Source organism: Fonsecaea monophora, assembly GCF_001642475.1.
Source record: "Fonsecaea monophora strain CBS 269.37 chromosome Unknown Scaff43, whole genome shotgun sequence".
In the NCBI taxonomy this organism is placed as follows: domain Eukaryota; kingdom Fungi; phylum Ascomycota; class Eurotiomycetes; order Chaetothyriales; family Herpotrichiellaceae; genus Fonsecaea; species Fonsecaea monophora.
Window position 1 is genome coordinate 189,951 of NW_019173974.1, and position 13,640 is coordinate 203,590.

Consider the following 13,640-nt stretch of genomic DNA (forward strand, 5'->3'; position numbering starts at 1 on the left):
AGGAGGATGGGGTCTTTTGATCTTTTAGTCTAGCTTTTCGGGTTTATGTACAATGCATCGAGGCGGCGTTATGACATTTGAAAAGGATCGTGGTTGCGAAACCAAACCAATTCAGCGGCGAGCACATGCTTGACCAGATGAGCAGGGGAGCTTTTTTTGTCTCAGCACGATGGACTGATCTGTATCAATTCCGTTTTGGATTGGGGCATCGAGGATGCTGAACAATACATCAAGGCAAAGCTAGATGCCTCTCAGGAGTTGCTTCTCTCCTGCGGTTTCAACGGAAGAATGTGAGGTGCTTGCAGATTTCAAACTTCGATAATACCAGAGAGGCGACACAGTACTCTATATCATTTTATGACACGATATGAAATAGTATCTAAGACTTCCACCGACCGAATTGCTAAACCTTTTTGTGTATTTCACCTCGCACATCAAGCGGAGTCGTCGTGCTCATCAAGCTTCAAGCCAGTTATCAGATCCAGATTCCTCCCAATAAACACGATCTTGCCTTCTTCCGCCGCCACTTCTTCTCCGGCTTCTTTGGCCAGCGAGCCACCACCGGTCTCGGGGTGTGGCAGATCAATGATCTCAAAAATCTCCCTAACCCCCTGGATAACCCTAGTACTGCCATCAGTACACTTGACCAACCCTTTCGTTCTATGAATTTCGTACTGTCGCTCTCTCCCTTGCTGCGATTCCTCGGCATCCCAGAGCAGTGCTTCCAGCCAGCCTGACAGAAGATGTAGCTTTTGTGGATCAAAAGGAGGCAAGGTGAATGTGGCTGTGGAGAGCGTGGGATCTAGGTGCGAATGACCTTTGGAGGCGAAGTCGGGGATGGTCTTGTCGCTGGTATCGGATGTGGCGGAGCCGGAGGGGAAGGTTGAGTACGCTTTCAAATCAAGGATGGTGCCACTGAGATCTGTGACACGAGAGTGTACTGTTGGGACTATTCGTGCTAGACTGTTAATAGAGGCAATTCTGGCCTGAACAGCTGAAAGCCGCGCCGGAGAGACAAGATCTGTCTTATTGAGGATTATCACATCTGCGTGAGAAATTTGAAGATGAGCAGTTGTGAGCAGAGGGAGGCTGTGATCGTGACCTGCAGTCTCGGATTGCGGTAATTCTTCTGGCGCAGGCTCATCAAGGCTTTTGAGTATGTTTTTCGCGTCGACCACTGTGACGATGCCGTCCAGATAGATACTGCTGCCTAGTCCGTCATCGAGCCAAAACATAGGAGCGATATTCCCTGGATCCGCAACACCTGTGGTCTCGAGCAGGATGTAGTCAAAGTCCTTCTGACCCTCCACGAGGGATTCCAGAGCTGCCACTCCAGAATCCTTGACGCTGCAACAGATACACCCGTTGGCCAACGGTATCCATTCTGTTGTGGCCTGATGGTTCTGAGTGACAGTCAGGGACTTTTCAATATCTGTGGTGTTTCCAAACTCTGCAGGCCTCGCAAGGACGTTAGCAATCAAAATCAAAATCAAGGATTGCAGGTCAAGGAATGGGCAGGATAGGGTTGGTCGTTCAGGGCATCCCAAAGGGGTGAGAGGGGACTTCCACATGCCATTTAAAATGACTGCTATTTTTTTGCCGTGCTCCGCTGTTAATATATAGTTGAGCAAAGTTGTCTTTCCGGCGCCCAAGTAGCCTGCAGGTTTTCCTGTCAGTGGAGGCCGCGCATAAGTCTTCTCAAGGAGCGTTCATACCCGTAATGATGGTAATGGGCACTTTTTTGTCCGGGCCGTCTTGTAAAGTGGTGGTAGTGCCATCCGTCTGAGAAACATCGACCAGATCAGGGATTTCTTCATCATCCATGTCTATATGTTGCCCTGCGATTAACAAGCACTACGCTGATCCCAATTATGTGAAAGTTTTAGGCGATCTAAAACACTCACCCTCTGGGCGTTTCATCATACCTTGCGGCACCCAAAATGCCTCTGCGGGCTGTGCTCCCTGTCGACGTACAGATGAGGAATATCAACCGAGGGAGAAAGTTTTAGCTTTTAAGGTTTAGCGTCCGACCATTTGTCGATCTCAAACCTTATCCTTTCACAAATAGGCAACTCATCCGAAACGGTGCTCCTGCGTACACCTTGGTCGGGCTCACCATGGAGCTATCTACAAGTATCTCAGGATACCTACAAAACACACCACCAACTCCAGGTACCCGAAGCGCACTCATCTCCTCCCAAACTCTTGTCTCGCGCCGTATTTCCTGAGCTGGCTATGAGAGCCACGGTATTTTCAGTTGATCAAGAGCACCGCCGTTAAGCGCCACTCTGCGACCACGCGACCGCATTGCCCTCTGCCGTTTGCGCCTTTCCTACCACCGACGGAGGACTGCTCACGACTAGAGGCCATGAAAGAAGCTCAACAAGCTCCTCACCTGGCAGAAACGCACTACTCGAGGACATAGGTATCCACCTCCCAGAGTAAAGAGACGACCGCTTCCGGGGAATAAGCGCCGAGGTCACCATCATATCCGCTCGACCTTCAACGGTGTCTTTGGCCCTCCACAAACACAATGACTGCTGTTACACCCTCGAGGTCTGGCGTCTCGCCGTCCAGCTCCCCACGGCTACCATCTCCTCCACCAATACCGGAGGTCCAGTTCGGCCCCAAAAGCCAGGTGTTGACCTCTCCAAAGAATTATCCCTTGATGCGACGTCAAAACCAGATGAAGGAGCAGCAAGGAGGATTAGGCCGGGAACAAAAGCTGCAGATATGGCTTTGGGACCGCCTCTGGTTCCACTGAGCCAGCTCGACTCGCCATTTCAACTTCAAGAACACCTCAAATCCCTCTACGCTCACCTCACCCACACACCGGAGTCTACACACACCGTCCCAATCACGAAGGAGTCAGCGCTACAGCTCGCCACACCTCCTCATATCAACGACAGCGAATCTGTGGACAGGAACCTGTGGCTGTATGAACTCTGTCGATTTCTCACTCAAAAAGCCAATATCGTCTCAATATTCTTAATGAACGACAACCCGCCGTGTTCTGCTCAGACGTGTCCTGAAATGCGCGCCAGCGAATGGCAGTATCTCTGTGCGGTACACGAACCACCCAAATCATGCTGTGCCATCGACTATTGTAACCATACTCTCGACTGGGCCGCGAACGTTCTGACCAGTCCGAAGCATTTCCCCTCGCGGTTGGCGCTTGGTTCGGAAGCAGGGAACGTCATGCAAAGCATGCGACAATTGACCAATATCTTTCGAAGAGTGTACCGTATATTTGCCCACGCTTGGTTTCAGCATCGTGATGTCTTTTGGTCTGTCGAAGCCACGTACGGGTTGTACGTGCTCTTCAAAGTCGTTTGTGATGAATATCATCTCATCCCCGAGGACAGCTATACGATTCCAGCTGAAGCTGAAGGAATTCACGAAGCTCCTGTTGAACGTGAGGGGCCCCTACGACCACAAATACTAGTAAGAGACACTGCAGGGGGTTCCGCGTTGGATGATCCATCTGCTGGATCCATGTTATCAGACACCACGACGCCGACTGCACCTACAACAGTCAGCACGGGCGCAACAACACGGAGACACAAACACACCCCAAGCACCGGGAGCCATGTTGCCACCATCGCCGAAGGCCAGGAAGAGGAGGAAGAGCACCCGAAAAGCAATGAAGTGGCGCCGAAGAACCAATCTTCACCATCTCAATCGGGGGAGACACTAAACGTCATTGCAAATTCGGAACGGGGTGTCTCTTCGACGGGGATTGACTCAGGGAAGGACAGAAGTAAAGGTATTTCCCCCGAGCGCCACCTACCAAAGCTTGACATTACCTCCTCGGTGCCAAAATACGAGCCTCGTGCTCCAGAGGATCCCACACCCACCGGTACAACAGAAGATGTCGACCCAATCTCCACGCATATGATTTCCCAAAATCTCGAGTCAACTTCTACAACGGAAAGTGGAGACGTCAGTGTTAAGACGGCCGACAGTGCAGCCACTGCGAATGCGAAAGATGAACAAGCGAAAGTAGAAACCCCGATAGAGCAGACAACCAATCCGTTCCAAGAGGAAGGAGGTCACAAAATCACGTCGCCTTCCGGTGGCTCGATCAGGACGAGTGGAAGTGACGTGCTTGGGGCAATACTGGGCCATATCTATGACTTGGATGATGAAAATTCCATTGACTCAGAGAAGCAAAGTCCGCCTGTGGACAGAGCGGCGGCAACGCACGGGATAGAAGCGACCTCCAGCGAGAGCGCAGGGCATGGCGACGACAAAAGTGACGAGGATAATGAGGGCATGAGTCCAATCAGGGCGGAGCCACCATCACCTGTTGGCCCGAAGGATGAGGATTCCAAGGTCAACGAGGGCGGAGACGAACCCAAGACAGAGAACGAGGAGCTTGGATCTCCAGCTGACGAAGTGAAAATCTCGGTTCTGGAGACTACAGATGACCTCAACGATGAAGAAGACCAGGCTAGGCAGGGTGAGACGGAAAACAAAAAAGAAGGATGAATCAGCGCCGCACTACGCTGGAGAGCCGAGTCTGCAACATCAACGGTAGTCCAACGTTCAGGCCAGGCAACTCGTTGGTCCTTGTTCCAGCCAGGGCGACCATCATTGACTCGCGGGTAAACGAAATGCCGTGGCATGCTAGATATTCGAGGACGGAGCAATGCCGCTATGTTGTTGCACAGTATCTTTCGCCGGAGTGCACGGTACGAGACCGGGGTTTTGCTCTTCTTGCTTCTCGGGGCCGCGTTCAAGAATACCTTTCTGGTAGGACACATTGTTTGTATTGTACATAGCTGTTGTAATACCACGAGCGTCTTCCTGACTACATTGGGCGTATCATGGGTCGAATGTCCGATTGTGCTTCTCTGAATTCTTATTACGTGCTAGACAACCTGGTGGCAAGGTCTTGTTTTGATGCCCAGGGAGCCTTGGGTGCCCAATCCAAGTTGCACTGTCTATAGCATGTGCGGCTCATGGTAACCCGTCTGGGGCACACGAAGATAGTATCTTATACATGGGACTTTCATTCACCGCAAAAACCACGAACGTGCAAACATTCATCCCGTTAGGGTTTGATCTTTCCGTTTCTTATGCTGTTTTTCGAGACAGGTACAAATCTATTCGTCCTCAAAGCGAAGAAATCCCCCCTTGAAGCGCAATTCTGCTCAACTCCCCCCAGCATATCCATGCCTCAACTTAGCCATCCGCGGCTCGATCAAGGGATGCCATTGCGCGAAGAAGGTAATTGCTGCATCGCCACAGGCAGTCAGCGGAGCGCATCATGAGAAGAGGTGTTGGCCAAAGAACATGGAGTTGTCAACACCAGGCAGACTCGTAGAGACCCGGGGGTTCCAGGTCATGGTATTGGTGGGGGAAAGTAGAACAAGGAGCGATGATCAGGAGTAGTGCACGGAAGAACACCCATCGTACGTACCCCACATGATATAACAACTTGCAAAGCTCAGAATGAGGGTGCTTCTCCATATCCTAGAGAACAGAAAGTCAGTATTTGACGATCAACCAGCTTCGAACTCGAGGGCAAGCATTCTGAACAACTCAAGGAGTGATTGGCTTCGTGACGTAAGTCATACTCGATACCGACATAGCGGTGTGAGTTGATCCATGTAAAGAAATTGAATACATACGTTTGATTTTCGCCCTTTGGGCTCAGGAACCATGCCGCGACGCTGAGGACGACGATGACGATCAGACCGATGAGGATAGACCACCTGCCAGAAGAGACCATAGGTCAGCTCGAGACTGACTTCATTCTTTACGCCACCGGGAAGTCCAATTGGAGAAGCTACTAGAGCAAGGAGAAGTCGAGATGTGTGGCGGAACATGAGGAAAGAGGACACGAGGGTTGAGGAGGTCTCCTTTTCAGAATGACCACGGTGAACAGGGTTGCAGGCAGTCAGAAGGTCATCTCGCTCTGACAAAACAACAGGTTTCACGCCGCCGCACTCTAGATGTAGGAGCCAGAGCCTTCTCGATGAATCCCACATATCCCTGAGCTGTAGCCTCCTTGTGTTGTAAGGCTCAGCTTCTCTTGTCCTCATGCCCAGTGGTTATCATCTCCCGTGCATCCATTACCAGGAGGGATGTGTCGAAGGATCGAGGTTGCGAAGACGAGATGTTGCGCCCAGAGGCTCCTTGCATGTATGATGTGGACGTACCCGTTTGCCATCTTATGTATGTGTCCTTAATTCCTTGGGTCAAGTCCTCGAGGGATCAGAGTGAAGACGGGGGCTGCAATTCGCGAAGTGCGTCGGATACCGCCCACGTCAACTGTGCAGGGTCGAGAGGGGTTCTGTGGAAAGGGCGCCAGTCTCTGGAGGGATATGGGACCCGTTGTTTGAGGAGGCAGGCAGCTCTGTATCGTATGCAGTCGTTAATATTCGTGGAGCAAAGCAAGACGAAGGCCGCATTTCGAACCAGGTCAGAAGCTTCGATGCGAGACGCCGCAAGTTGTCAAGTTGTGTCACCAGCGGGAAATCTTCGGCAGACCTTGACACATCGGCGCAGGTCACCGCGAGAGAGCAACAGACTAGTCTAACACCAATATTTACGAGTTACAACAGCAACAAATGACATTTGGTATGCGGATTTAAGTTGGACGATGTTTCCTCCACCCCAATCATCCCATTGCAGACACCGCAATAGCAACCGGAACAAAGTACAAAGCCCATCAGCGAGAGGCTCTGAGATCAGATCAAGCACCCTCTCTGCTCTTGCGATAGTTGCTCTCCTGCTCAACCTGGAGCTGATCGATCTCTGGGGCCAATTCAGACAGAATTTCATACGCCTTTTTGTGGTACTCTAGTTGCGCAGCAATCAGGTCCGCCAGGTTGCGGAGTGGTTCGGGGGTATCGAGCACCTACAAAGGTTAGTTTCGTCGAGGTGTCGGGGCGTCATATACATGGGATAGACTCACATTCTTCATTACCCCCTGGGCTTCCTCGACCTGCGAGACAAACTCGTCTTCCTTGGCCTCTATCTCCGCACGAGCATCCTCGCTCAGGGCGGTCTCATCATCCGGATTCATGCCGCGACCCTGAATCTGACCTTTCTTGGCCGCCTTGGTGCTGTCCAACAGCAAACGACTGTTCTCGACCGCCTTCCTTGCCTTGGTCGCGAATTGAATGTTTGTGTTCAGCGTGGTGCTCCATCCAGCAAGAAATCGCGACTGGATGGCCTGATCCTGTGCCAACCGAGCTTCGCCCACTTTCTCTTCCGCAAGCGCGTATTTCTCCAAAGCATTTGCAAGTGGGTCTTCGCCGGTCCCCGAGGTGTTGGACTGTTTGATGAGCTGGGAGCTTGCGAGCGAGGCGCGGGCAATGGCATGATTGAATGTCTTGGGTTGAGGCTTTGCCGAAGGGGGAGCAGTAAAGGCGGTTGCTGCTTCGGATGCGTTGTGGGCTTTGGAGAGCAGCGTCACTTTCTCCGAGATGCTGCGACCAAGATCACCGAAGGATTCGCGGATATTGGGAGGGTAGTCGTAGGCTTCATTCTGGTATTGCTTGCTAGACGGTTGTCAATGGAACATCTCGGCGTAAATCATGGGAGTCGTACGTGACATCAAGGAGCTTCTGATGGACTTGCTTCAAAGCATCGACTCGTTTCTCAAGCTCGATGTAGTCCGCCGGCAGTTGTGTCTGAGAATCTCTTCGTCAGCGGAGGTCGCTAAGCCATCGAGTATTGTTGATGATGCGGACCTTATCTTCAGCATTTCCAAATTGCTCCTTGAGATACTGTTGACTTCGTTGCCAGGACGGAGTAACTGTCGAATTGAATGCCGTACTAATAGCACCCATTCAATCAGTGGGAATTCGAGGATGGGTTATTTGATCGAGGATACATGGGATTAGGGGGGCGCACCTGATATTCTTGCCAAAGGCAGAGAACTTGTCCATGGTTGCAACAACTTGCTCAAGACCACAGCGACAACGGGAGACGACGGATCCAAGAGAGGTCTGTACTGTAGCTCAGAGAAACCAAGGGTAATGGATGGAGGGCAGTGGTTAATGGGCAATGCAGGCAATTTGTCTGTTGGATTATCAGGGAGACAAGGCGGATGAGATGCAGTCTGACATCGGCCAGACGGGCGCCGGGGGTCGTGTGGGGGTCAATCCTGCTCACATGTGCGCCTCACTACGGCAACCCACAAGCTTGTTTGGTCCTCTCTACACATAGGTACCCCGTACATGGATGGATATGACCCCTAGAGAGCCTGAAACAGTCCCACGAAATTCAATCTCTTTGCCATCCAAAGGCATCTGAAATGGTGGTAATAAGATGAGATTGAAAACTGTAGGTATGTAACGTAGTCATCCAACTCTGTCTATCTCCAAATTTCAGAATTTGAATCCTCCATCCACAGTCCAACAACTTGACATATGAGATTCGTTCATAGCTGTGTATCATACCAGCCGTCGTTCTCCAAACCCTCATGCTCATTCCGTATACTTTGCAGAGTTGCTTCGAAACTTGTCATAGATCGATCATACCAAACCCAGTATAAGCATCGGCGCAGATAATGTAAATGGTACCCCGTCCCCTTCCTGGAGTTTCTTCAGAAGGGGGCTGTTCACCAACACCAAATTGTATGCGCTTCCCTGAAGTGCTTTTCAGGTCAGAGTGGCCATCATGGCCTTGATGATTGCCGGGCTTGGGGCAGCCGAGCGTGAGCGACCTGTCCAACGCCGGTCAATCAGGAAAACTTTGTTCATTTGACAATCAACGACATCCTACCTCGCCGATCCTTCTTGACTTCGAGAACCTCGTCGCCCCTTCTTTCAATGATGACCTCTCCTCGAGGCGATGGAGATCTTTCACGGGCTCGTTCGATCTTGATGATTTCTCCACTTTCGCGCTCGTACCGCCTCTCGCGCCTCAATTCTCGCCTTTCAGCCTCCAGCCTGCGGATTTCTTCCTTGATATCTCGCTCACTGCGGTGTGGCTTACGATCGACCACCAGTGCAAGCGGCCCGACATGAACCGAATTGGAATCTTCGACTTCTTCTCGAGTGATTCTTCGCTCGATGATCGTCTCATCGCTGACAGACGAACCTCGGCGGTGCGTGGTGTGAGATCGGTGTGTTCGTGCCGGAGAGACTTCCTTTATCACTTCCTTCTTCTCCACAACCGTCTCCTTGAAGACTTCAGGCGAAGATCCACGGCGCGACCGTCTTCGTGACCGTGATCGATGAGACTTTGTGGGGGACGGAGACCGGACGGAAAGGCCATCCCAATCGCGCACGGAGCGGGGTGCGTCTGCAAGTGGCACAGTCTTGATCTCCTCCCTTTTCTCAGTCTTTTCAATGATCACTTCGCCTCCATGCACGCTAGGTGCGCGAATACTGGGGGCTATACTGGGCGGGGCTTCAATGAGCCGAGTCGTTGTTACTGCAACTCTCAGATACCTGGTTCACAGAGAAGTGACACTGGGAAAAGCTTACCTTCTCTCTCACGATATTCCTTGCTCTTCGTGAAAATCTCATCGATATTGTCGGGACCTAACGCCTTCTCAATGATGATGGTTCGGTCATCCTGCAGACAGTCAGTTTTGTTATGCTGATCTGGGCAATCAGACATTCTCACCTCTTCATAGTATGGGTAGCCCAGATCAAACAACACTTTAGTGTGGACGAGTCTTTTTGGCATACGTGTCTTGCCTCGTCGTGGATATGGCTTCTCCTCAATTATCTCCTCCTTGCGTTCTTCAATGATTTCTTCTTCCCTCAAAATACGGGGCCCCGGAGAAGGGCTGCTGTTTCTACTTCTTCGTTTGACCCATTCGCGTTCCCGATATTCCCTGAAGCCATCATCACCGTAGTAGTCGGGGTCTTGCACGCGGATGTCCTCGTAGAACTTTTCATCGTAATGAGGATACCGTCTGGGCGAAGGGGGCCGAACTTGGATCAGTTCTCGTGGGGGGAGCCCCCGTTGCGGTCGATGGCCATCGTCGTAGTCGTCCAAGCGTCTGGCTGGCCTGCGGTCGAATGTGTCCAGGCTCGACTGACGGCGGATGATGCCCGGTCGTGGGATTGGATCAGGTCTGGCTGGTCGTTCAGGAGCGTACGGCACGATCTGACCTCGTTGCGCTCGTGGATCATAGTAGTCGGTCTCCTCAAAGTACTTGCGTTCGCTGGCACCGCGAGGACCATAGCGGTCTTCCTCATAATATCTCTGGTCCTCGTAGACTGGAGCACGGCGGGGTGGGTAGTCGGCGTATGGAGGACGTTGATCAAGGACCGGTGGAGCCGGAGCGCGCACTTCTCGTTCACGCACAAACCGCTCGGCATCCCATCTCTGGGGAGCAGGGTCACGATACGGGAGATTGCCCTCAGAGTAGCGAGGATCACTGCGATACCTAGACATAGCTGCGGCGTGAATGTCCCTGATTGAAAGGGGATTTTCGGGTAGTAATCCTAGACGGGCGATTGAGGAGGATGAGGCTAACGAACAAGAGGGTCAGAGACCGCCGACACTCAATTCCTCCCGGGCGAGATGGCTGAGCAAATGAAAGGAAAATTTCCTCTCAAGAAGCGGACAACAATCAATATGAAGAGTCTTTACAGAGGAGTCGCCGCAGGATTGTGACGATCACACTACTTCAGTACGAATTGATTGGGGGGCACAGTGGGTTGAAGAGGCACCAGAGAGGAAGGGAATTAAGGGTGGCAGTGAGTTGGGCTGCTGATGACGTCGCCACACTGTCTGTTGTTTATTGGGCTATTGGGCACCACCCACCACCAACAACCACTAATACTTCCTTAGTTAGGCACTTTAGGTACACTTTATTACTACCAGTAGGCAAGGCAACAAGCACCCCCAGCCTCCCATGGCCTTGGTGCGCAGAGACCCAGTTTTGGGCAGCACTTTGAGACTCATTTCATCTGCTAGGTACTTTGTAGAGCTTCAAGGTGGCGTCTGTGTACTCGCCGAGGCCTTGGGTACGTTCCACTTTGGTACGATTGATAATTCCTTCAGCAATGTAACTCGGTATCTAGGTAGTCAGCCTTTGAAGGCCAACATGTCCAATACAGAGTACTGATAAGCCGCAAACTTTTGGAGGCTAGCTTAGGACCGTGGGACCCATCCTCATGAAGACCTTTGCTCTGCACCTCCAGCTCCACGTGGTATCTCACGTCCGATAATGTCTCAATGACAGCGAGTCGCCATATCTCCAGGACGCCTGTTCTTCCAGCCCTTCCCGACTGTACCGAGTACAAAAGGCATGCCGCCCCCATGGTTCCATGTGTACATTGTGCCTGAGCACATTGGCTCACGTCGTACCACCCTGCTCTCGAACGCCGGCAACATTGTCATGAATCGTAACGCCATGCTTGTCCTAGAGTAGACATGCTTAGTTCTCCTTTCCGTTGGTGCCAGTTGCAGCAGCGCTGTTTGCGCCTCCCGTAAGTTTGGCTGCCTGAACTGCACTCATCTTGTGTGCCCAGCCTGGTGCAGGTTGTGGTCGTCGTACGGTACGAATCTCGTCGGTGGAATATCCTGGCACACGAATGTTGTATTGACGCTCGAGAATGATTTGAATATCGCGAAGTTCGAGGCTTGACGACCCGCGGAGCTTTGCAAGCTTGCACGCTGCTGTGACAAGGTCGTCGACAAAGTCATCGGCAATTGAGAGGAACAACTGAAAATAGTCAACACAAAACTAGCTGCTTCGAAACAGGCGCAAGCTTACCTCTTCGGCTTCAGGTTCGAGCTGCTCCTCCGAGCCAGCGCCGCAAACCTCGCGCACCAATTCATTCAATTTCTTCTTGGACAGAACTCTCCCATCTTCGCTCGATTCCAGCACGTATCCAGGCAACGCGGTGATGGCAGGCTGCGCCAGTTGTCCAGGCAATCCGACCCCAGCACCGCCGGTCAAGGTTGGTCTTGACGGAGGCATGGTGACGGGTTTGGGCTCGGGAACCTGTAAATTCTTGGTGATATTTGGTGTTGCAGTCTTGATGCCGTTGATGCTGGTATTTAGCGGGTGAGGATGGACGCCAGCGGAGGCAGAGTGTTGCAAAGGAGGCATCGTTTGACCTTGATGGGAAGGTGGGCGAGGGCCTGCAGATGTGTCTCCTTGAACGGCTTGGGGCAACTGCGCCTGCGTTCCTGTAACGGGAGTATGAGAAGTGCCGACGCCAGCGTTGGGACCAACTTGAGGAACGGATGATGTTGGACTGCCTGCTTGAGCTAGTGAGGAGTTCGCTTGGTTACGCGCGGCGGAAACAGCACTACTAATGGAGTGGGCAGTTGGCCCTTGAACGCCTGGCTGCATCAGAGGTGCGGCAGTGGTTTCTGCTCCTTCACTAGTGGGAACGGCTTGTTTTGAGAATTGGTGTTGAGGTTGCGCGGCTCGAAATTGTTCCTGCTGTTCGTTGAACTTCTTCATGAATGAGGTACTTTCGTTGATTGCCCGGTCACACTGTGAAATCTTGTTGTTGTAAACCTCCGTTTCCGCGGCAGTCAACGGGTTCCCTGCTGCCTGTCGCTGCTGGGCCTGACGCTGGAACTCGGCTCTTTTCTGCTTGGCGACTTGAAGTCTCTGCAAAGCCTGACCCAGCCTCGCCTTTGCCTCGCGCAACCACAGTTCAGCAGGCTCGGTGCCTTTGGTCATTGCTGGAGGGTAATAGAAGTGTTGCTCGTTGACTTTACGTTGAATTTCAGGGAGGAGTTGACCGAACTGTACTGCGCTACTTCCGCTCTGACCAGATCCAGCGCCGGCTTGTGCTTGACCAGGTTGGCCGGCGACTTTCGGTACCTGCCCTTGCGGTTGAGGTTGCGGCTGCGATTGCGGTTGCGCCTGTGTCTGTGTCTGAGTCTGTGCCGAGGCTTGCTGTTGTGCTGCGTTTTGTTGGGCCATCTGTTTTCGTTGTTGCCATTGTTTCATCCCGGCCATGAGTTGGCTCGAAGTCTTGACAAGGTTGGTGTATGCTTCATTGTATTTGGGATCCGTCTGTGGAGTGGTGTTCAAGATTTCCCAGAACCTCCTCACGCCTTGTTCAAACTGCTGTTTCTGGGTCGGGTTGAGCTGGGGTAGTCTCTGGACTTGCTCGGGACGGATCAAGGACGCCTGCTGTTGCGGTGCAGGCTGCGTGGGCCGATTCTGAGCGGCGGGGTCCATATTGAGGCAGATGAGATCGACAGAGATGTGAAGAAAGAGGGCGACAGATCGAGAAGAAGTGTCCGCGTCAAATGATTCGTGTCCTCTCGACTGAGTCTGCACCAAGAATAATGGAAGAGGGAGAGACTCTCTGGGTAAGTAATGGTCACTTCATCTGCATTGCGAAATAGTCCATGCCGCTCAACGTTCAGCAAGGTGATAGTATGGAAGATCGGGACGTCAAAATGTCCTGACAACGAAAGAAAAAGAAAGAAGCAGCACGCGTTGAGTCGTTGAGTCGACTATCTAGCACATCGGTGAGGGAAGTTATACCGAACAGTTGGAAAGGCCCCTCCTGCTCCGAAAGCATTCAAACTTGGCGGTCGAGCCTCGTGCTCTCAGCCTCGCAATCGGCCTCGGCAAAGTTGTCATTCCTGGATGCAGCCACGTGAGGACAGCCTTGTCAGTCTCCGTGAGAATATGGATTGGGGCGTGCACATATACCTACGAGCTAGGTATATGTGTGGGACGG

The 13,640-nt window shown here is 52.2% G+C and overlaps 5 protein-coding genes across 5 annotated transcripts; 1 reads left to right on the forward strand and 4 right to left on the reverse strand.

The window, feature by feature from the left end:
* Positions 1–434: 434 nt before the first annotated feature.
* AYO21_06322 (hypothetical protein) lies at positions 435–1,824 on the reverse strand (the record flags this gene model as incomplete). The annotated part of the gene is made up of 2 exons (XM_022656283.1): positions 435–1,657; positions 1,716–1,824. 2 exons carry the CDS (start codon positions 1,822–1,824, stop codon positions 435–437), a joined length of 1,332 nt encoding a protein of 443 aa, XP_022511446.1.
* Positions 1,825–2,733: 909 nt separating this feature from the next.
* On the forward strand, positions 2,734–4,491 carry AYO21_06323 (hypothetical protein; the record flags this gene model as incomplete). Its single annotated transcript, XM_022656284.1, has 1 exon — positions 2,734–4,491. One exon carries the CDS (start codon positions 2,734–2,736, stop codon positions 4,489–4,491), a length of 1,758 nt encoding a protein of 585 aa, XP_022511447.1.
* Positions 4,492–6,703: 2,212 nt separating this feature from the next.
* On the reverse strand, positions 6,704–7,904 carry AYO21_06324 (hypothetical protein; the record flags this gene model as incomplete). The annotated part of the gene is made up of 5 exons (XM_022656285.1): positions 6,704–6,868; positions 6,926–7,514; positions 7,564–7,646; positions 7,707–7,791; positions 7,870–7,904. 5 exons carry the CDS (start codon positions 7,902–7,904, stop codon positions 6,704–6,706), a joined length of 957 nt encoding a protein of 318 aa, XP_022511448.1.
* A 714-nt stretch (positions 7,905–8,618) lies between these two features.
* AYO21_06325 (hypothetical protein) lies at positions 8,619–10,371 on the reverse strand (the record flags this gene model as incomplete). The annotated part of the gene is made up of 4 exons (XM_022656286.1): positions 8,619–8,683; positions 8,743–9,396; positions 9,450–9,540; positions 9,592–10,371. 4 exons carry the CDS (start codon positions 10,369–10,371, stop codon positions 8,619–8,621), a joined length of 1,590 nt encoding a protein of 529 aa, XP_022511449.1.
* Positions 10,372–11,359: 988 nt separating this feature from the next.
* Positions 11,360–13,129, reverse strand: AYO21_06326 (hypothetical protein; the record flags this gene model as incomplete). The annotated part of the gene is made up of 2 exons (XM_022656287.1): positions 11,360–11,647; positions 11,699–13,129. The coding sequence occupies 2 exons, from the start codon at positions 13,127–13,129 to the stop codon at positions 11,360–11,362; spliced, it is 1,719 nt and encodes a 572-aa protein (XP_022511450.1).
* Positions 13,130–13,640: the final 511 nt, after the last annotated feature.